Source organism: Ostrinia nubilalis, chromosome 29 (genome assembly GCF_963855985.1).
Source record: "Ostrinia nubilalis chromosome 29, ilOstNubi1.1, whole genome shotgun sequence".
NCBI classification, from domain to species: domain Eukaryota; kingdom Metazoa; phylum Arthropoda; class Insecta; order Lepidoptera; family Crambidae; genus Ostrinia; species Ostrinia nubilalis.
In genome coordinates this window covers 731,439-753,654 of record NC_087116.1, presented here as the reverse complement: position 1 = coordinate 753,654, position 22,216 = coordinate 731,439, and the positions used below count along the sequence as shown (strand labels likewise).

Sequence of the window (22,216 nt, the reverse complement as noted above, 5' to 3'; positions counted from 1 at the left end):
AAATTGGATGAATCAGTCCAGCTAGTCGAGCAGTCTTGATGTATGCTGAGCTGAACGGGTGCCTTTTTGTCAGAGGGGCACATGCAGTTATCTGTCCACTTATGAATCGCTCTCTGTATGTATCTATGTATTGCCTTCTTTCAAATAAAAAGTTTTCTATTCTAATTGTTTAAGCGTTACAGAAAAACTTACATAACCCTTCTTAACTTCGCGTACTTAGTCGGTTAAAAAATATCCACATTGCACCCGTGCGATGCCAAGAAGGTCGCTATGTTTCAAATGATAAACTCTAAAAAACACATCATTCAAATGTACGTTACATACTCATTATTTATGATAGAGATATGTTTGATAATAATAATATGTCTTATCAATATGACGTGTATATCTAACTGGAAAAAACCAGAACGTGTTGATGATATAATTAATAGTAGTGCACTCAATTCTTTCCTATCTTTTAATTATTAATAATCTTTGGATTATTTGTCACTAATTACAAGGTTTGTAAGTAAAGATTAGCATGAATCAACGTATTATTCATTGATGAATTTATGCCACACCAACACTAGCTTATGCGCGATTTGAAATTTTGTCTCTCACAGAAAAACTTGCACGCGCGCGTTCCTGTTTCAAAAACCGGAATTAAAACTATCCTATGTCTTTTCCCGGGACTCAAAACTATCTCTATACCTTTCATCAATACCAATGTAACCCTTAGTATAGATCATTTCATCCACGAAGACGCCCCCCACCAATTTTTGGTCTCGGTCGCGCGGGGTGCGGGGAGTTTGATCCGAGCAATCTGAGCGTCATTATTGTAGTGTGCGTGTGCACTCATGGATCATTTAGCGTGTACCGATAACACTCAAACATTAGCGGAAGAATGGTGGGGCGCGTCTTCGTGGATGAAACGATCTATACCTGCTTTTTGGCTGCGATAATCACTCTTTTTTTTCTATTTTGGACATGTGTAATTGATCATAATAAAACAATACAAGTTGTTGGCAAGATGAAAATGTCATCATCAATATAAAACAATTTATTAGGTGTTTAGAACGCACTTGTCCAAGTACTTGCCAAAGTATTCACTCCAGGAATAAATGCATCTTTCATCATTAATTCATCATCATCAAATTCAAGTCAATCAAATTAATATGACGGCCTTCTGGCTCAAGACTATTCCCACCTCTCGTTCCCACCGCTGCAACTCCTGTGTAGCCAGGATCTACAGCTTGACCGCCAATAACTCAACCAGTGAAGGTCAAGTTTGTCCCGGGGGAATGTTCAACCCGCAACGAAATTGAATCAGAAGAACATAGGAAGAGTTGGGTTTTATTGGCGGTTAAGCTGTAGATCCTGGCTACACAGGAGTTGCAGCGGTGGGAACGAGAGGTGGGAATAGTCCCGTACAAATTCAAGCTTTAGTTGTAGGTTAGAATCTGGAATTTAAAACCTTGACGGCAGAGTAGAATCAACTCACTTTCTTCGTGGATGTCGTAAGAGGCGACTAAGGGACAAATATGCGAACATCAGGCCTCCCCAACCCGTCTGGCCAGCGTGGGGAGTGTAGGACAAATCCTCTTGCCTCTGGTCAATTAGAGAGGGTCGTGCTCCTGCAGTGGAGACTAAATGATCTGATGATGATGATCCATTGAATAATCTACCTTATTCGGTTGCAAAAAAATCTGAAGTATATTTTAGAAGGAATTGTAAACTACCTAATAACAGTGCTATGAAATATGTACCCCTATAAGTGCGATTCTAGCGCAGCCTTCAAGGGCTTATGACGTCATACACAGGGTTACATTAAATATTCCGTAAGACGTCAGCAGAAATAATGTGGTACAAATGGAACTGTAATAACACTTTTATAGCACTTGTCGCGACATTCAGCCTTCATCACAGAATAATAATAAGTACTACGTACAGAAGTTTTACTTCGCGAAGGTATTTAAAAAGTATTATGCTCAATGTCATTAACAATATGGTGTAATTTAGCCTGTCTCAAGAGTCAAGCACCATTTTGTTGACAAACGTCAGTGATCGGCACTGCGCCGAAGCTATAGGGCTGACTTCGGTAAAATGATGTGACGTGAGGTGCCAAACTGCGGAAAATGGCGGAGGAAATTACATGATTTAGCATGAATTATCATGAATAATATTAACTACTTATTTACCTCTCAGTGTCTTGAGGCAACTTAAAAAAGTACATTCTGTGTTTTTATTATTATTTAGGCAGTTAAACTTTAACAGTATTTAGTACACCATTTTCTTTATTTTCTTCCATCTTACACAAGAATACGCGTGCGTGAGTCAATGTTCGCTCGTATGTGAGGCCTTGTCGAATAGTATCCTGTAGGTGGGCCATCGTGCGTGTTTTGTTTTCGATGTAAACTCGCGGAGATGAACAGGCCTGGTACTACGTACAGAAGTTTTACTTCGCGAAGGTATTTAAAAAAATGTATGCTCAATGTCATTAACAATATGGTGTAATTTAGCCTGTCTCAAGAGTCAAGCACCATTTTGTTGACAAACGTCAGTGATCGGCACTGCGCCGAAGCTATAGGGCTGACTTGACTTCGGTAAAATGATGTGACGTGAGGTGCCAAACTGCGGAAAATGGCGGAGGAAATACATGATTTATCATGAATAATATTAACTACTTATTTACCTCTGAGTGTCTTGAGGCAACTTAAAAAAGTACATTCTGTGTTTTTATTATTATTTAGGCAATTAAATACTGCACAGTGCTTAGTACACCATTTTCTTTATTTTCTTCCATCATACACAAGAATACTCGTGCGTGAGTCAATGTTCGCTCGTATGTGAGGCCTTGTCGAATAGTATCCTGTAGGTGGGCCATCGTGCGTGTTTTGTTTTCGATGTAAACTCGCGGAGATGAACAGGCCTGCCTTCATGGAAAAACAGACAATAATTATGACGAAAAAATTACCAATTTTGTTTTAATTTGTCATTTTAACAGACTAGTAAAGGCCGACTCACACATATATCAGTGAAGTCACAGTTCAGGCTTAGTACCGGCACAGTGCGAAATATTCTTTCATACAGTTTCTATGAATGCTCTCAGTGTCAGTGCCGACACCGGCAATCACGGAATATTCGTTGACGACGATATTTTTTGTTGGATCACGGACGCCGCATCAAAAACAAAATAACTTACTTCATAGTTTCTGAACAAGAATATTGAAACGGCTCTCTGACATTTTAAAATATTCAAAATATTTCACTGACGCAACACTGTAGCACTGATACTGAACTGAGCGGACACTGTGACGGAACTGTGGCTTCACTGATATGTGTGAATCGAGCTTTACACTTTTTTCATTATAAGCTGTAGATCCTGGCTAACCAGGAGTTGCAGTGGTGGGATTAGTCCCGCAACCTTCACTTTGGGTTCTATTGTTGGCTAAGCTGTAGATCCTGGCTACACAACGGGACTATTCCCACCTCTCGTTCCCACCGCTGCAACACCTGTGTAGCCAGGATCTACAGCTCGACCGCCAATAATCCAACCAGTGAAGGTCTGGCTACTAAATCCTGGCTATCCAGTAGTTATTGATAAACATTCAGTAATAGATTATCAGACTTTAAAATGTACTTGTAATACTAAAACAGCTCGTGTCCGTGCAAAAAATGTAAATAAACACACCAGCGACCTTGGCCAGTACACATTGTTGTTGCTGTTTTTTGTTCAAGTGTGCGAGCCACTAGTGGCAGCGATTTTAGGAGCAGGTAACATTTTTTTAGTAAAGCTACTGTTCTATTTGAATAGTTTTTTTTATGCAGGACAAGGCAGGTATTTGACCAGTCCTTTTTTTAAATGCATGAAGTTGCATACCCATGACCGATGGGGACGGCTAGTAGGTACGTTATGTGTGGCTCTCCCCGCCAGAAATGTCAGACCGTATGTACGTTTTGATCCTTGATTCCTTTTGGACGACTTCTTAGCTAGATTTCGTAGCCAGCTAGGAAATTTGGCTATGGATTGGTACAAAGGGATTTGATCCTATTCTCCAGCTAAAATTATACTTGTAAGGAGCTTATTCCAACAGTCGCGACCAGTCAGTCGGTAATCCGACATTGACACTGTTAGCTATTCATCATCATCATCATCATTTCAGCCACAGGACGTCCACTGCTAAACATACTCCTTCCCCAATGATTTCCACATCGCCCGGTTGGTAGCCTGCCTTCCTGCTACCTTTAAGAGGTCGTCCGTCCACCTGCTATTGTCGTCTTTCATTTTACTTAAACCACACGTAAAATAATTCTCATTATAACCTAATTCCACAAAAACCATCATCTCAAACACCGCCTATTGTAATGCCAAGAAATTGCAAGATTTACTAAAAAACCTGTTTGAAAGAGATCCTATAAAATTGCACTTTTTTGCTCAAATATCGGAAAAAATGGAGATTGTGTAGCTTTTTGTAACGTGATTGTTCATTGGTATATTAGTTTTCTGGAAAGTTCTTTAGTTTGTATGTGATTGGTTTGTCCTTTAATTTGGTATACATTTTTGTTAATTTCCTTGATTTTTTCGACCACCATTGTCACTCGCCCGTATTCACAAACATTACTATGAGGTCTCATAGTGCGCGTGGACGCACAGGCTGACACACGAATCAATCACAGAGTTCTATTCAACGCTGTGCGTTCGATTTACTGCTTCACTTAAGCGTGACGATGTGAATGACGTCCACTGCTGGACAAAGGCCTCCGGATGAAGCTCGCTTCCACCTTCGGCCTGATCATCACTTAGGTACCATCAGGTGAGATACAAGCCAAGAGCTTCCTCGTTGTGGATAAAAAAAATGATTTCCACAAGGATCGGTCCTGGGCCTGAATCCAGGTGCTTCCCGCGACCTTCACCAGACTGTCACTTCAGAATGGGAGACAAAACACAATAGCTCTGTGACTTGTTCAGTACAAACATTAGAGAGATTCGTCAATAAGAGAAAATACATAGAAATGGTACTTTAAACTCAATTATTAATTGTAATTATCGTTCAATGGAGCATAATCGTGATTGTTTACAAACTCATGCTTAATTGCGTTGGGTGATCGCGTTAAAAACATTAACTTGGCATGGTACGCGTCTAGGCGCTAGGTGCACTCGTCTGGTAAACATAGACGTGATGTATGTGTTTATATTTTGTGGTTATCAGGTGTTGCTTGGTTCATGTTCATGATAGGTCTTCGTTCTCATGCTGGTAAGACAATAAAATTATGTAAAAGATCCTCATGAGCAAGATTTTGAGCATTTGATGATTTATAGTGATTTCTCTAACTAAATTAAAGCCAGTTCTTCTATGTTTGAGGATTCCGGGTGAAGCTCGCTTCCTTCGGCCTGATTATCACTTTCCATCAGCTGAGATGAGCCAATGTCAGTAATTGCTGTATGGATGGTGGATGATTTTTTCAGTCAGAAAATTATACTTATATCACTACTAGCTTTCCGCCCGCGGCTTCGCCCGCGTGGAATTTTGCCTGTCACAGAAAAACTTTATCACGCGCGTCCCTGTTTCAAAAACCGGAATAAAAACTATCCTATGTCCTTTCCCGGGACTCAAACTATCTCTATGCCAAATCGGTTCAGTGGTTAAGGCGTGAAAGCGAGACAGACAGACAGAGTTACTTTCGCATTTATAATATTAGTATAGATTCTCTTCATACGTAAAGTATTCTCATTAAGGCCGGGTAGCAGAGAAAATGGCGAAAATGAGGTTTTCATTTTTCATTTTTGAGGTACTAAACAGTAAAATTAAAGGCTAAGATTTTTATTGGGCATAGTTGAGGATATTTTCTAGGGCTATTAACGGATGGAAACACGATTTGATGAAGTTGACTCGATAGAATAAATTCCCAAAGTTACCTCTATTCGTTTTCTAATTATGGTTTTATTTTTAAAATAAGCGATTTGAAATTCTAAATCTTTTACTAAACTAAAGTTCAGAAATAACTTGAGGGCTTTTAACGGATGGAATTTTTATATTGCGTCTTATTTAGTTACTATGTTAAAAAATGTGGAAAAAATCGTCCATGACGGCTTGGACAATCTCAATCAGTCGCGCGGTGGCGCTTACGGAGGACGGACGCGTGTCAGTTTTTTGGACGTGACAGTTCGCGATTTGTCAATATTTTTGACAATGATGACTTTGATGAGTCACAGTATAATAATATCAGTGTTACTGGAGAAAGCTAAAATATTTGATAATTAAGAATTATCAATTTTGTCTACCTATTGAAATTTAAATCGTTCGCATCCTTTTAAACGAAGACTCTACTCATGATACATAGTAAATTCCTTAAATATGAGACAAAACCAATGAGTTAAAATTACATATTAATAGTACCTACATACAATCGTCTTACACTTATTAGAAGAGCACACTGATACAAATAAATAATAAAAAATTAGGTCAGAGGGTCAAATATAGGGGCAGCTGCACGTCACTGAAAGACGATTCTGTTTACTCGGCATCTGGGCTGGAGAACATGAACCCTTGTTTACAGATGCAGATGTAAATGGAGTTATAACTGGACAAATTTTACATGAAATGTTTAACAGAAATCAGTTAAAAGACACATACATGGAATACCAATAAGGTTGCGGAGGGAAAGCTACCTATTATAAACTAGCGGCCGCCCGCGACTTCGTTCGCGTGGACCTCGTTTTACCCCCGTTAGATATCATGTTGATAGATGGCGTTTCACGGCTTCCCCCGAATGAATATTTACGAACGTCATACAGTAGTTTGTCCAGCGCTGTAGATTTTAACCAATGACGATAGGTAGAGTTCGCTTTTTAGACACGGCTTATTTATTTATTGAAATTTATTTGTCACATATCGTCATAAGTTAGCCTATATGTTAATCTGGGTTATAAACAATAATACTATAAAGTTTCAACAAAATCCGTACAGTAATTTTTGCGTGAAAGAGTAACAAACATCCAGACATCATGACATCCAGACATCCGAACTTTCGCCTTTATAATATTATAGTAGGATAGGATATTCACAATCCAAACTAATATTTACTTTTTAGCATTTACTTACAGTAAATATATTAGTTTGGTTTTCACAATCGAACGGGTGCGAATCGACCCCTTTGAGAACTAGTAATCGCATACTACTAGTTCAAAAAAGAGTCGATTCGCACGCGATTTTAATACTTCTAATACATCCGGGCGAAACGCCTACTAAAAAAAAATTATTATTGAAAGGGGACGTTTCGCATATTCGTGCGAAGGAAAATCGTGCGAAACTACTACTAACCCAATAGGGGGTAATAGGATGTGTTGGTAAAATATGATCAGTTAAAAAAATAACACCTTATATAAAAACCGAAAAATTCTTATTCTTATATTATTCTAATTATGTAAGAGTATAATTATTAAAGTCGAAGTCAAACATTCTTTATTTGTGTGGACCTATATTAACGAGAGATTACAAGGCGTCAAATATTTCAAGAAAAAAATTAAAAACTATTATAAAGCTAAATTTTGCTCTCATGGAGCCTTTACCTACTCTGACAAATCAAGACTTAAAGAAGAAACTAATAATAAAACTATTTAACTGTCCTGCAATGAAAAGCTTGATCGGGTACAACACCTCAAGTTATTTTAGAACTTGATTTCATTAAGGGACTCTGAATATCAAATCGCTTAGGTATCTAAAGTCAAACGATTCTGAAATGTCAAGTGGTATAAAGTTGGGACTAATAAATAACCCATTAAGATAGTAGCGCCCTCCTGTCAATGACATACCTGGAACGATAGAGTATTGGACAACTAATAAAAATGCTTAGTCCTAAATGACTGACGGATATCGTAGAGACCTGAAAGTTGGAAGGTGTGTTCTTTGTATGACGTAGGCATCCGATTTTCCGAAATGGGGTCAAGAAATGAAGGGGGTGAAATAAGGGGGCAAAGTTTGTATGGGACAGTGATTATTTGGTTCAATCTACTTGAAATTTTGCTTAACAATTCCTTAATATTATAATTTATGACAAACGTGTAAAAGGGGTAGAAAGTTATTTTGGGAGTCTTACTGCTTTTGATTTAATTACTTTTTATTTTTACAAGTGTTTGAAAACTCCATGTCAGATTGCAATCAATGTCAAGTGAAATCTCAAATTGAAATGTCTCAATTTCAATGAGGAGGCTCTGCATTTATTCCTAGAATTCCCCTAACACCGTCAAATTACCCTTTCGAATTCAAGACAGTGCAGTTTCCCATCAAAATCTGCTTCGTAATGACTATAAACAAAGCTCAAAGTCAAACTCTAGCGACCTCTGCATAAACTCCCATGAGTGCTCAGAGCGGGTGCCTGCGGCAGGTAACCGCGTGTGATGCTCATAGTGATTTTCAATACAGAGCCCCGTACATACGTTATACATAAATTATGGAAAGAAAACACCCAGACCAATACAAAAAAATATGTATGCCATTTTAGTATGATATTTTTATTTATTAATAAACAAAAAGACTGAACAAAATTGATGCGTGTACTGATTAATGTAATTAACCACATGCAAAGTTTCGTGAATTGCAACAACTATAATTTATTATCCAAGCTCTAAATAATCGCTACTAAGAGTAACTGATCATAAAATGTTTTTCCAATCGCTCAAGCTCCCGAGGACCTAACGATAGGTCGGGTGACGTAATCTTGAAAATTCCGGAAGGTCGGGTGACGCCACGCCTCTTTGAACCTTGTTTACTTTGGCAGTTATATTTTATATTTATTCGATTCTAAAATATATTCCCAAAAATTCTGAAAGTTGTTTTAATTTGTATCACTTGGATATGATTTGTATTAGAAAGTGCTGTGAGTGTGACGCTTGAACGGAAGGAAGTCAACCTAACCTAACCAACTGGTATTTCTATACTGTGTAGCCGCGAGAGCTCTTTGGCGCGCTGTCTTCGGCGAAGTATTGCGCGCGCAGATTTTGACAGCGCGAAATACCTACTTTAGCAGAAATACCAAGCCTTAAGTGTGACAGAAACAGATGATCTTTTAGACAGTTTAAAACGCAAGCTGGGCACGTTATTACCATAAGTTAAATATCACGTGTACCACCACGCGACGTGTACAAACAAAAGTCGTGACAAATGTGACTGAGTTTCGTCTGCCACTTCTCAACACCAGCCTATATGTCAGAGGTGGCCAACTTGATTATACATAAAATCTACTGTTTACTAACGAAGCCCTGTGCGATCTACCACTTACAAACCTCTTAAAGTCTTAAATGAAACAGCATAGTTTAGTACACAATCATGTTATATTTTTTGCCTTGCCACGATCGAGTGGACTTATAGTCGCAATCGACCGGTTGGCCACCCCAGGCCCTGCTACATGTTGTCTCGGAGTGGTGGTAGGGCAAACAAATTCCCAGTGGTAAGGTGGGAATTTCCCACCTCTCATTCCCACTGCAACTCCTGTGTAGCCAGGATCTACAGCTTGACCCTTATGCAATAAAAACCCAACCAATGCATGACCAGTCGTGCAAAGGCCTCTTTGTCCAGCAATGGACGTCATTTGGCAGAAACTAACGAACGAAAGAAGCTATCGGGAGGGTGTTTTTGTAAATTGTAAATATCAAACGTCAGCGATCCTTCAAACGTGATTCAGATTTGTATAGTTCCAAAACACTGAACTGTCCTATCAATGACATTGACAGTGGGGCGCCACCGTCAATACCGGATCGCTGGTTCCGATTTTTGCCATGTTGGAAACCATATAGTTGAACGATGGTAGCGCCCCCTTGTCATTGAGTTTGGTGGGACAGTTCAGCGTGGGTCATCTATATGCTCTGTCACGTCATAATCGTCGGCCGTTTGGTGTAGTGGTTCAGAACGGACTACTATGCCGAGAGGTCCCGGGTTCGATTCCCGGCCGGGCAGAAATTGAAATGATGAATTTTAATTTCTGTGACGGGTCTGGGTGTTACTATGTATAATATGTATGTATTTAAAAAAAAAAGTATATAAGTAGTATATCCGTTAAGCTAGCACCCATAACACAAGCATATTAATTGCTTACTTTGGGGCTAGATGGCGCTGTGTGAGATTGTCCAAAGATATTTATTTATTTATATTTATAATATGTCAATGTCACCCGCTCCTATATCTCAGGCACTTAGTTAAGCAGTAGGCCTATTCATTAGGTATTTACGATAAAATGTACATTCCTCATATTTGTTAAACTTTTATACACTTATCGAACTCTTGAAATATTTCGTATCTCATAGTGTTTTTCCTTTGTCCCATATTTCTTACTACTGATAGCATTTACGGAGTTTTTAATCAATTTTATTGAATATGTTTACTGAATGATAATAATAAATCAAGGATGTGAAGTAACACGCAATATTCTTATTTGAAATGCGTAAGTGTTCAAACGAAAACAAACTTTTTTATTTGGGGGATATGACTCAAAATTGTTATGATGCATTCTCTTTCGGACTAAAATACCTAAGTACTTTCAAATCTTTCCATGGAACTTCATGAAAAGAGAGATAATAGTAAAGTAACGCCAAGACAATACATATTGCTTGCATATTAAAAATAGTTATCATATCTTTTAGACAGCCAAGTTTCTAACTCCCATAATAGCGTTCTGCATAATGATTTATGACCTACACCTCAGTCAAAAAACATAGCCCTCCTTCTGGTGCAGTCGGGTAATAAAACAGTTCATACATTAAGCCTTGTTTGCACCATCTTATTAACCGTAACTATAACCATAACTGGTGTATTTTGTGGTTAAAATAAGTTTGTTACAGTTAAAATAAGATTAGAGTTAAACCATTATTTTCTACTAGCTTTCCGCCCGCGGCTTCGCCCGAATGGAATTTTGTCTGTCACAGAAAAACTTTATCGCGCGCGTCCCTGTTTAAAAAACCGGGATAAAAACTATCCTATGTCCCTGCCAAATTTCATAAAAAACGGTTCAGTGGTTTAGGCGTGAAAGAGAGACAGACAGACAGACAGAGTTACTTTCGCATTTATAAAATTAGTATAGATGAGATATTCAATGGGTATATTTTCTTCCAGCGGAGGCCTATCCAACTTCCTCTACTACGTGGCTCTCCCAGAAGACACCTCGATGCTTAAGTTTACCCAAAGAGAGAGCTCTCCCGAAGATGAGAACCCTGACTCCGTGACGTCACTGTCCAGAGGCATCATCAAAAAGGGCATGAATAGGTGCAACTCGTTCGTCATTGAGGAACCTAAGAAGGTAATTATTTGTATAACAGATAAAGCCTGGTCCGTGAGCACGTAGAATCCCGTCCAATGACCCCAAGCTGCCCATCCTTGTCGCTCGCACGCAATTATGTTGCTGTCGCGCTCGCACACTCACTGCGGGCGCCCGTCGCACAGTCGCGACAGCAATATAATTACGCGCGAGCGATAAGGATGGGTAGCTTGGGGTCATTGGACTAAATTCTACGTGCTCACGGACCAGGCTTTAGAATCATTATTATGTACAGTCGCGGAATGAAAAGGTTCGTCACCTTAGTGTCGGTTTTCGCTTGCACTGGGTACTGTAAGTGTCAAACCTGCCAACATAACAGTGCAAGAAACAGTGCTGCTATCATTGAAATAAATATGACGTTTGCTAACGAATAAGGTTTTGCTTGTTTAATTTTCTATCCCATGCAATGCAAAAAAAAACTACATTTTGTATGTAGTTTTTTTTTATTTAATAGAAATAATAATGGCAGGTTGAACCAACAAGAAGGTTTTAGTTTATCAATCATAATAATCTTGACAAGATAAATCGTCAAACAACTTTGATCTGAATAATTTTGAACTTTACTGACGAACAGTTAAAGATTATTTTCTCTAACTCGAGATTATTCTATAACATAGTTTCAAAAGGTAATATGTGCTCGCGATTCGTTGAAGGAATCAATTTGAAAACTGACGAACCTTTTCATTCCGTGACTGTACATGCAATCATACGCCCGTATTCACAAACATTACCGTGGACGCACAGGGTGACACACGAACCAATCATAAAGCTTTATTCAACGCTCTGCGTACGATTTGTTGCTTCACTTAAGCAAGCATCGTTTGTGGGAGATAGTCTTCTACACGGGACTATCCCACCTCTCGTTCCCACCGCTGCAACTCCTGTGTAGCCAGGATCTACAGCTAGACCGCCAATAACCCAACCAGTGAAGGTCAAGTTTGTTCCGGGGGAAAGTTAAACTGTCATTGGACCCGCAACGAAATTGATCAGAAGAACATAGGAGTTCGAAGTTAAGGTTCGACTTCCCTCCATTGCAGACAGGTGACAAACGGGCTGGGGAGGCCTGATGTTCCTCATCATCATCATTTCAGCCATAGGACGTCCACTGTTGATCATAGGCCCAATGATTCCTAATTTGGCCAATTGGTAGCGGCCTGCATCCAGCGCCTTCCTGCTACCTTTATCAGGTCGTCGGTCCACCTTGTGGGTGGACGTCACACGCTGCGTTTTCCGGTACACGGCCTCCATTCCAGAACCTTGCTGCCCCATCGGCCGTCAGTTCTGCGTACTATGTGCCCTGCCCACTGCCACTTCAGCTTGATAATCCGTCGGGCTATGTCTATGCTTAATAAAGTATTCTTATCTTCTCTATTCTCTCCCAGGTTCTCCTCAGGATATACGGCCAAGTCCACGGGGAAAGAGCAATGGACGCCATCGTGACGGAGTCTGTTATATTCACCCTGCTATCGGAGAGGCGACTGGGCCCGAAGCTGCATGGGGTTTTCTCTGGAGGAAGGATCGAGGAGTATATACCGGTGAGTACCAGTTGTGTAAGGTCAGGTATTTATTTCCACCTATGAGCTCAGAGGTGGGGTTCAAATACGGAAATTTTTATGTCTTACCTCTCATTCATAAATTCAAAACACCAAGGGCTCTTTCAAATTAGACGTTTTAAAACGGACGTTTGAACTGTAACCTCAAAAATCTGTCAAACTCCATACAAATGACACCGGTTTAACAAAACTATACCATTTCCACAACGACCGGTCCATTGTCGCTACTCGAGAACTTCCTTCTACGAGCTATATTCCAATTTGGCAATTCTGCGGACTTCGTCAAATATTTTGGTTCTTTTATATCCATAAAAGAACCAAAATAATTGACGAGCGTTCAAATCAGAATATTTTCATTTCTGATTTGAACACGTAGGAAAACTTATGCCCATTTTCACCATCAATCCCTACTACGGTAACACTTATTAGGAATTTTGTATTCATAGGGGTCACTTAAAAATTAGGGATTATTGGGAAAAACGGGAATTAGACAATTAGATTGTTTCAAGTTTTCATTACAAAAACTTTGCATGATTTCTTCCAGGCGCGCGCCCTCCTCACAAAAGAGCTAGCGGAACCGTCCCTCTCAATGAAGATCGCGGAAAAAATGGCCGCCATTCACTCTATGGACGTGCCGTTGTCCAAGGAGCCCAACTGGCTGTGGAAGACCATGGCCAAGTGGCTCAAGACCGTCCGCGACGAGCGGCTGTCGAGCACCGCCAACACGCAGAAGGTAGGTCACTTATAGGTGGCTCAATCACTTGGCTCGGTCACTTGAAGGTGGCTCGGTCACTCGAAGGTGGCTCAGTCACTTTAAGACAGCGAGGCGGTCACTTTAAGGCAACTCGGCGGTCACCCTCGGTCCAGAGCAGTGTTCGCTCCTCCTCAGGTCGCTGGTAACTAGCTGGTCACTCGTGCTCTCTCCATTGAATATAGCCGCCTCGCTCCATGCACGCGCCGCTGTCCAAGGAGCCAACTGGCTATGGAAGACCATGGCCGAGTGGCTCGAGACCGCGACGAGCTGGCGAGCACCGCCGACACGCAGAAGGTAGCTCACTTGGAGGTGGCTCAGACACTTGGCTCGGTCACTTGAAGGTGGCTCAGTCACTTAAAAGTGGCTCAGTCAGTCACTTGAAGGTGGCTCGGTCACTTGGAGGTGACTCAGTCACTTGGCTCGGTCACTCGAAGGTGGCTCGGTCATTTGATGAAGGTGGCTCAGTCACTTGGCTCGATCACTCGAAGGTGGCTTTTAGGGCCGATTTTCAATCGTTAGATATCTTTTAACTGAAGAATAAACTTGTCATTTTGATATATTTTCCATACTGAAAGTGTCAATGTCCCAAACTTATTCTTCAGTTAAAAGTTATTGAAAAATTAACTAAAATAAATGGAAAATTAACTTAAATATTCTAACATTCTACCATTCTTCTCCAGCAGAACGAAGAAGAACAACGGATAATAAAGCGGCTGAGAGGCATCGACTTCGAGAAAGAAATCGAATGGGTGAAGAAGTTCATAGCGACGGTCGAATCGCCAGTCGTCTTCTGCCACAACGACCTGCAAGAAGGTAGGATTTGAATTTGATATTGATTTGAAGCACTGACCTCTATACACACTGGACTGGCTGCTGTCAAAATATCTTTGTGCCTATTTGATTTTCGCCATTTTGGCGCTGTAGGCAGATAAAGTCCGGTCGCCGAGCAGATAGAATTTCGTCCAATGACCCCAAGCTACCCATCCTTATCGCTCGCGCGTAATTATATTGCTGTCGCGACTGTGCGACGGGCGCCCGCAGTGAGTGTGCGAGCGCGACAGCAATATAATTACACGTGAGCGATAAGGATGGGTAGCTTGGGGTCATTGGACGAAATTCTATGTGCTCGGCGACCGGACTTTACGAGTGTCCATGGAACTAAAATTAGTGATTTTCTTTAACATTTTAAAGGTGAACTGAGAATTACTTGCGCTGCTTCTCAGCACTGGCCCATTTATTGTCCCGAAGCAGTGGTAGGGTTGAAGTAACACTAAGTCGTGTAAAGGCTCTATGTAAACCTCTTTCCAAAAAATAAATGACTTACATGAATCTCACACTTATCGGCCGTTTGGTGTAGTGGTTCGGAACGGACTACTATGCCGAGCGGTCCCGGGTTCGATTCCCGGTCGGGCAGAAATTGAAATGATGAATTTTAATTTCTGTGACGGGTCTGGGTGTTACTATGTATAATATGTATGTATTTACAAAAGAAAAAGTATTTAAGTATGTTTATATCCGTTGTCTAGTACCCATAGTACAAGCTTTGCTTAGTTTGGGGCTAGAAGCGTAGTGTAAAATGTCCAAGGATAATTATTTATTTATATATTTTCCCAGGAAACATCCTGCTTCTAGAAGACGTAATAACCGTCTCGGACGACGAAGTATCATCCGTATACGTCCAAACATACGACACGGACGCGCCGAAATCCGACAAAGAGAACAACCATACTCACTCCGACACCGACTTACGCTTGACCGAAAACATAGGCTCGGCCGAAAACATACGCTCGGCCGAAAAACTCCGCTCGGCCGAAAAACGCTCGCATGACAGCATAAGAACGGACAAACGTATCAGTGCGGTCGAACCGTTGTCTACGTATGAAGACGCGAATACATCTGATAGCATTTTGAGCCATATTTCAGACTCAGGAGAGCCCAGATTGGTGCTGATCGATTTTGAGTACTGCGCATATAATTACAGAGGGTTCGATGTAGCGAACCACTTCCAAGAGTGGGGGTATGATTATACAAACCCAGAGCATCCGTTTTACTTTGAAAATCAGGAGAACTGCCCGACGCTAGAACAAAAGGTGAGCTTTTTTACTATATTATATGTTAAAATAACGGCAGATCTAACTTGACACTTTGATATACTAATGTATCTAATTCTCTAAAGGCATATCAAGCTAATATTGTAGTGAAATTGTCTCAGTAGCTCAACAGTTGCTCGGTAGCGTGGGTTCAATTCCCATCTGAGGCAGAAAATTTCCATTGTGATATATATTTTTTTTGGGCCTTATTTTAAGAGAATAAGGTTCAGAGGGCCTAGTATGAGTTTACATCAAACGCGCTCACTAGTAAACGCGTCAAAAAATGACATTAAATGTATGACAGATTGTACAGCGCCCCTAGCGGGAAACGTGCAAAAACTAAAATTTTCATATATTTTTTAAACGCGCTCACTAATTTGATGTAAACTCACACTCAGCCCACAGAACTAGTTGGTGAAGATATTAATACTGCATTTTTAAATTAGGGCAGCTAAAAGATGTAAAAACAATATTATCACCCACGCGCCACGTGTATAAAAATGAGACCGAATTAATATAATTTTACAAAACAAATCTTGGGATTGCTAACTTCGGCTTAAGATATAACTAACAAAGAAACGAACACGCATAAACATTACCCTTTTCACTGCAGTCGGGTAACGCTTCACAACAATGGCTTACGTTAAGAACTTCGTAGTTTAAGCAAACATTTTTCTTTAAAAACGAGCAACTTTGTTTTTATTTAACAATATTCGCTGTATATTTCAAATATACAACGTATATTTTTGTATACATCAGCCAAACATACAATATATAAAAATATTATTGTCTATTATTAATAGCAATCAATATTTAGTCATATTTTTATAATAATACGTAACAAAATTGCTCGTCCATGCTTTCATCATGTTCTTGAAGTTCCAGACAAGCGAATATGACCCATGCGTCATGAGCTAATGAGGTTCGTAATCATTTCCATCGCTAGAAATAACATTTTTAATTTGAAATCAAACCTCTATCAATGAACAAGGCAACAAATTATTTTTGGAACAAAACAACGACCTGTTTCTGTGCAGTCGGTTAAAATATATTTTTAAAGTTTACTAAAAAGAGGTATTCACTATTCAGAGCATGAATGCTTTTCTATAATTATTACATTAAATTAATAAAAAGATACGTTCAACTTATTTTTATTTGTTGCAACACAGAACGTTAACGCGCAGCATCTAACCAACCCTCTGGTCCCGGGTTCGATTCCTAATGGGAGTTTTTAATGTTTTCTGGGTTGACGGTAGAGCTGGTTCCAAGTCCGCCTAGCTGACTACCTCTGTAGTTGAGGATTCCGGTTGAAGCTAACTTCCACCTTCGGCCTGATCGTCACTTACATCTGGCGAAATGCAGGCCAAGGGCTTTTCCGTTGCGGTTAAAAAAACGTCGTACACCTACCATAGAATTTAAAAAATTGTCAAGCATCTAAATGTAGAAGTGTTGCAACAAATAATTTATTCATAAACAAGAGTAACACATCTCGGGTACCCATAGACAATAGCCACTACGCAGCTTGTGTGTGTTATGCTTGGTTTTTAGTCGCAGCGGCATACTCTATGGTCGGGCCATAGACAACTGGGCTGACATAGACCACCGGCGCTGGCATAGCCACGAGACTCCGGCGTTCTCGAGTAAAAGTACAAACGAAATGAGAGTCCATTTTTATTTATTTTTATGTATAGTGTTGCCAGTTGGATGATGTTTTTAATTACAGATAAATAAAATAACATTTGATGACTGGAAACACTTTTGTGTTTTTTTATAGAATGAAATATATGTTTCGTAATTGTTTTGTTCATTATATTTTCTTTTATTATGGTTATCGAAACATATATTTCGATATTATTATTATCAACAGTAACTTTATTATTATTATAACAAAAGCTTTGTAAAAAGTATTATTATTAATATAGATTAATCAATTTCTTGTCGTAAAACAATTATATTTTATAATTTAGCAATAATATAATAGAAGAATAAAAGCTTTACATTCAAATATTTTGTTGCAAAAAATTAAAGCAAAAAAAATATAGTAATTATTTTATTTCATGATAACTTATATAATTCTTGTTACCTGACACAAATCAGTGTAACATAAGTATATTATATTTTACAAATGATATGTTATACAATAAATAATGTAATAAATATACATAAACTAGAAATAACACGAATAATTTACAACAATTTTTGTCAGAGATTAGATGATTTGTTTCTTGAAAAAACGCCAATCTTGCTTACCGAGCTACAATTATTATTTGCGGGTTTGAATCACGATGGGTACTTACTTATACCCGTTATGTAGTCGCTATTTGCACAAGTTGGTCTCGATTTGACGTTATTATTACCGAAAAAGTTGTAAATTTCTCGTGTCATTGCTAAATATTCTCCCGAAACTTGTATTATACTCTCTATAATGTATATATGTATTGATTTATACATGCTTGATTCTAACCTGTATACACGTTTCCAGGAAATATTCATCAAGGAATATCTGAAGCACTACCACATGAACATTTCTGAAGATAAAGAGCCGCCTGCAGCTACCATAGACGAGATAAACCATCTGCTCAACGAAGTCGATGCCTTCGCGCTGGCCAGCCACCTGTTCTGGTGTCTATGGTCTGTGGTCAACGCTTCGAAGAGTCAGATACCTTTTGGATATTGGGTAAGTGATTTGTTTTGGAACCTGTAATGTTGTTTACTTGTTCCATCAGTGGCCTTATTCACGTATTTTGACACAGTCAAAATCTCGTTGAGACGTTTAGAAGTCGTCCAATTGAAAAACAGTTCTAAATCCGTATTCACAAGGGTCATTGTGATAGAACGATTACTCGATAGGATCGCAACTCAGCGATTTGTTGTCGTTAAAGTTTTGTTACGTGAATAAGGCTACAGGTCACTGCAAGAGCACGACCGTCTCTAATTTACTAGATGCAAGAGGTGGATTTGGCTTACACTCCTCACGCTGGCCAGACGGGTTGGGGAGGCCTGATGTACGCATGTTTGTGCCTTAGTCGCGTCTTACGATATCATGAAGAGTTCTACTCTGCCGAACCATGGCTTTGTATAGATGATGTCCTAATATATTGATATAAATAATATTATCTTGGTGTTTTAGTATTTTATTATTGTAACGGAAGGCGCTGGACGCAGGCCGCTACCAATCGATCAACATGGAAATCATTTGGGAAGGCCTATGTTCAGCAGTGGACGTCCTGTGGCTGAAATGATGATGATTGTAGTAAAAACGTTTTTAAAAAGCCTGTTTGCAAAAAATAAATTAATTTTATGACTGACTTTTCAGGAATACGCGCTCTCCAGGCTAGAGACATACCTCCGCCTAAAGCAAGAGGTCGTGAAGAAGGACAAGTTCGGTTTCCCTCAGAAGAGGAAAATATGCGAAGTGGACATATGAGAGGGATTCGCCGCGCTAACTGTAAGCCATCCCGCTCTGTCGCAGAACGAGTGAGCGAGACAAGTGCATGCTTAGTTGAGCGGCCGAAGGATTTGTAGCGTTGAATTTAGAATGTTTAGTATTTTTGACGCAGTCAATTAATTAAGTGTTGATTACAAGTATTAAATTGCAGGCTGATTTGCTTTTAAATAGTTTAGGGTGTCAGTGTTGTAGCCTATTTTATACCCTACCGCTTTGGGTTAAGGTCGAATTCACTTGCCCGTAAAATGGTTTAGTTACTTTCACGCTACAAACGCTTCTGCTATACTAAAGCTAAGGCTGCTAAAGACTGACATTTATCACAAATGCATAAAATTATATATTTAAGTTGTTATATTGGCTGTTACTATTGTTATACATTTGTTGTGTAACGATCCTATATTTAAACATACATTCCTCTCATATTTTGTTACCTATTTATATTGTTTTATTCACACATATTTATTTCATTACCTTTATTTATTAAACTTCATTATTATATGAGTCAAACTGATATAAATATACATATTATATGTATACAATATAATTCAGATATGCATTTTTGATATTTGTTGCGTTAAAATACAATCTCAGCTCAAAAAATACCAAAATATAATTATGTCCTCATTATAATTGTAAATAATATCTTCTCAATCGTAAAATGGAGTGTTGAACATTATTTATATGTAGAAAAATAGGTATGAAGTGATACGAAAAACTTATAAAAATATGTGACCTTTTTACACTTTTTATTGATGACAAATTTGATTATTGAATAATATAATTGATTATGTGAATATCTTTCCAAAGAAAATCCTTTCGCAATCTACAATCATGGAACTTGTAACTTAAAAACCACATTTTATATAATTATTGTGTGGTTTTGTACTTAATATATTAAAATAATATGTACTTCAAAACATTACTTTAAAACTTTAGTTTGAAAATTCTCAACTTAATGGTATTTTTATACCTCCATTATTAATAATAAAATATTGTAAATTGAACTAAAATTAAGAGATTTTTATTTCTGGCAACAAAAGATATCAAGTGGCTAAAATGGCCGATTTTAAAATGTTAACAAATACTGAATACGTCTTCGATAAGTGTACAACTTAAAATATATACAACTTTAGGATTACTGACGGTATATATTAACTTCAATCGATAATATCAACATGAAATATCCAGTTTTACCAACATTTAAGGGGCTGCATCCTACAAAGTTATCTAGTTTCATATGTATTCATCTCTCTCACGCACAGCGAGATGTCAGCTGGAGTGACAGTGACAGAAAGAGAGTAGTCCCACAGATATCTTGTTGTTATCAATCGAAGTCTTAACCCTTAATATAGGGAACGATGTGATCTGTAGATATAAGTTAGGGTAAATGATTTAAAGAAACTCTGAAATTGCTGTCTTTATAATAAAACTTACTATAAATTCTATTTGCTCGAGGCCTGTAAGATGGTAGAATAAAAAAAATGTACATAATAAAAAATGACATTCCTAAAAATATGCACACTTCAATTTATATTTTGCTTTGTAGTCTATAGTTATATTTTATAAACGTATATTGTAATTTATTTATATAAATAATTTAAAGTATACATAAATAATATAATTTATATAAATAAAATAATTATATACAAGTTATAAACATATAATAGTAGTTTACAAGGCAAAAAATCTCACGCATATCTAAAAAATATGGCACTGATATTATTATTTCTTTTTGCTACTGTAAAAAATGCAAGGTAAGGAAATGAGTGCCTTTGGCGTAGATATTGAATAAAGTGCGTGAATGAATAAATTGTACCGATTGAATTTTAAACCACAAAAGTTTAAGACAGAATATACATGAATCATCAAACCTTAACGAATAATAATTATTTACGTTTACTGAATGTATGCTGTTTTTATACATTATATCATTGATTTATATGAGTCTATGAGTCTATATTTTCTCTTCTTTGTATTATATCAAGAATCCTCTCAACTAAGAAGTACTGTTGCGTCATCAAGCGTTTTTATACAAAACTACCAAATATAAAACTTACAGTAAAACAAATATAAATCAATGGTATAAATGTACCTATTTAGCTCGAATATTATCTTCGGTGCATTGAAATACATTCCTATAATGTATAATGAAAGTGTATGATGCATTTAAACGGTTGCCAAGTCAGGATATACGTTTATTCAATACCGAATCTTATAATTTAAGAAATAAAACTGAAAATAGTGTGTGTAGTGTAGATGGATGTTTTTTGCAGTTTTGGACTTCTTGATATAAATTTGTTGATACATTACTCTTAATTAATTAATCTGCAATTCGTAAAAATATATAATTTTGTATAATTCATTATACATTTTTGTAAATTACTGTGTATTTTGTATTTACAGTACTTATAAACGTAAATCTCTAGAATTATACAAAAATATATAATTTACTAATTGCTTTTTAGTTTACATCACTTAGATTATGTGATTTTGTATACTTACAGTATATTTGTAAAATGTAATACTTACATAATTATACAGTACAGAAAAGAGCACAAATATAAGTGTATATTGCAGAAAATATAATATACATTGATAATGTATCAATATTCTGTAACATAATATTTATTATACCATTAATTTTCCAGCAAAAAATCCAGTGATTTTGTATGCTAGGACAAGATTCAAAAAATATTAAAGGTTTAGTTTGTATCTTCACTATTTCTTTTTAATTCTGTGTACCAAAACATTGTATAAATATTTATACATGTTATATTTTCTGTAATATACAAGCTCATAGTAAACTTAAGGAATATAAGCAGTTGTACAAATATAAAAATCGACTGTTATATCGTACTTATTTCTAGTTGTGTTGTGATACAAAATAATTTGATGTATATTATTATTAATATTTAAATTAACGAATGTTCGTTTGTACTCGTAGATAGTGATTCAGAAATTATTTAAATAAAATTGTTTAAAATATTTTGTGTTTTGTCTTTATAAATTTGGGCTCTGGTCAATATACATTAAACCTTATTCGCTTTTTATAAAGGTTAGAGTGGGAAGGTTCTAAAATCACAAG

At 37.7% G+C, this 22,216-nt stretch overlaps 1 protein-coding gene across 4 annotated transcripts in view; it reads left to right on the top strand.

Moving 5' to 3' along the window:
* The window catches only part of LOC135085676 (choline/ethanolamine kinase), a 29,206-nt gene extending 7,090 nt beyond the window's left edge, over window positions 1-22,116 (top strand). For 2 of the 4 annotated variants that reach the window (XM_063980472.1, XM_063980470.1), the window contains exons 3-9: window positions 11,085-11,268; window positions 12,669-12,821; window positions 13,384-13,572; window positions 14,274-14,406; window positions 15,208-15,683; window positions 18,166-18,360; window positions 19,000-22,116. In XM_063980472.1, coding sequence (XP_063836542.1) covers window positions 11,085-11,268; window positions 12,669-12,821; window positions 13,384-13,572; window positions 14,274-14,406; window positions 15,208-15,683; window positions 18,166-18,360; window positions 19,000-19,110 — 1,441 coding nt within the window. In that variant the 3' untranslated portion in view covers window positions 19,111-22,116. Of the gene's footprint in view, window positions 1-11,084; window positions 11,269-12,668; window positions 12,822-13,383; window positions 13,573-14,273; window positions 14,407-15,207; window positions 15,684-17,231; window positions 17,330-18,165; window positions 18,361-18,999 lie in introns of those variants that run through there. The other 2 variants (XR_010260187.1, XM_063980471.1) reach the window with 2 other exon arrangements.
* The last annotated feature ends 100 nt before the right edge of the window (window positions 22,117-22,216 follow it).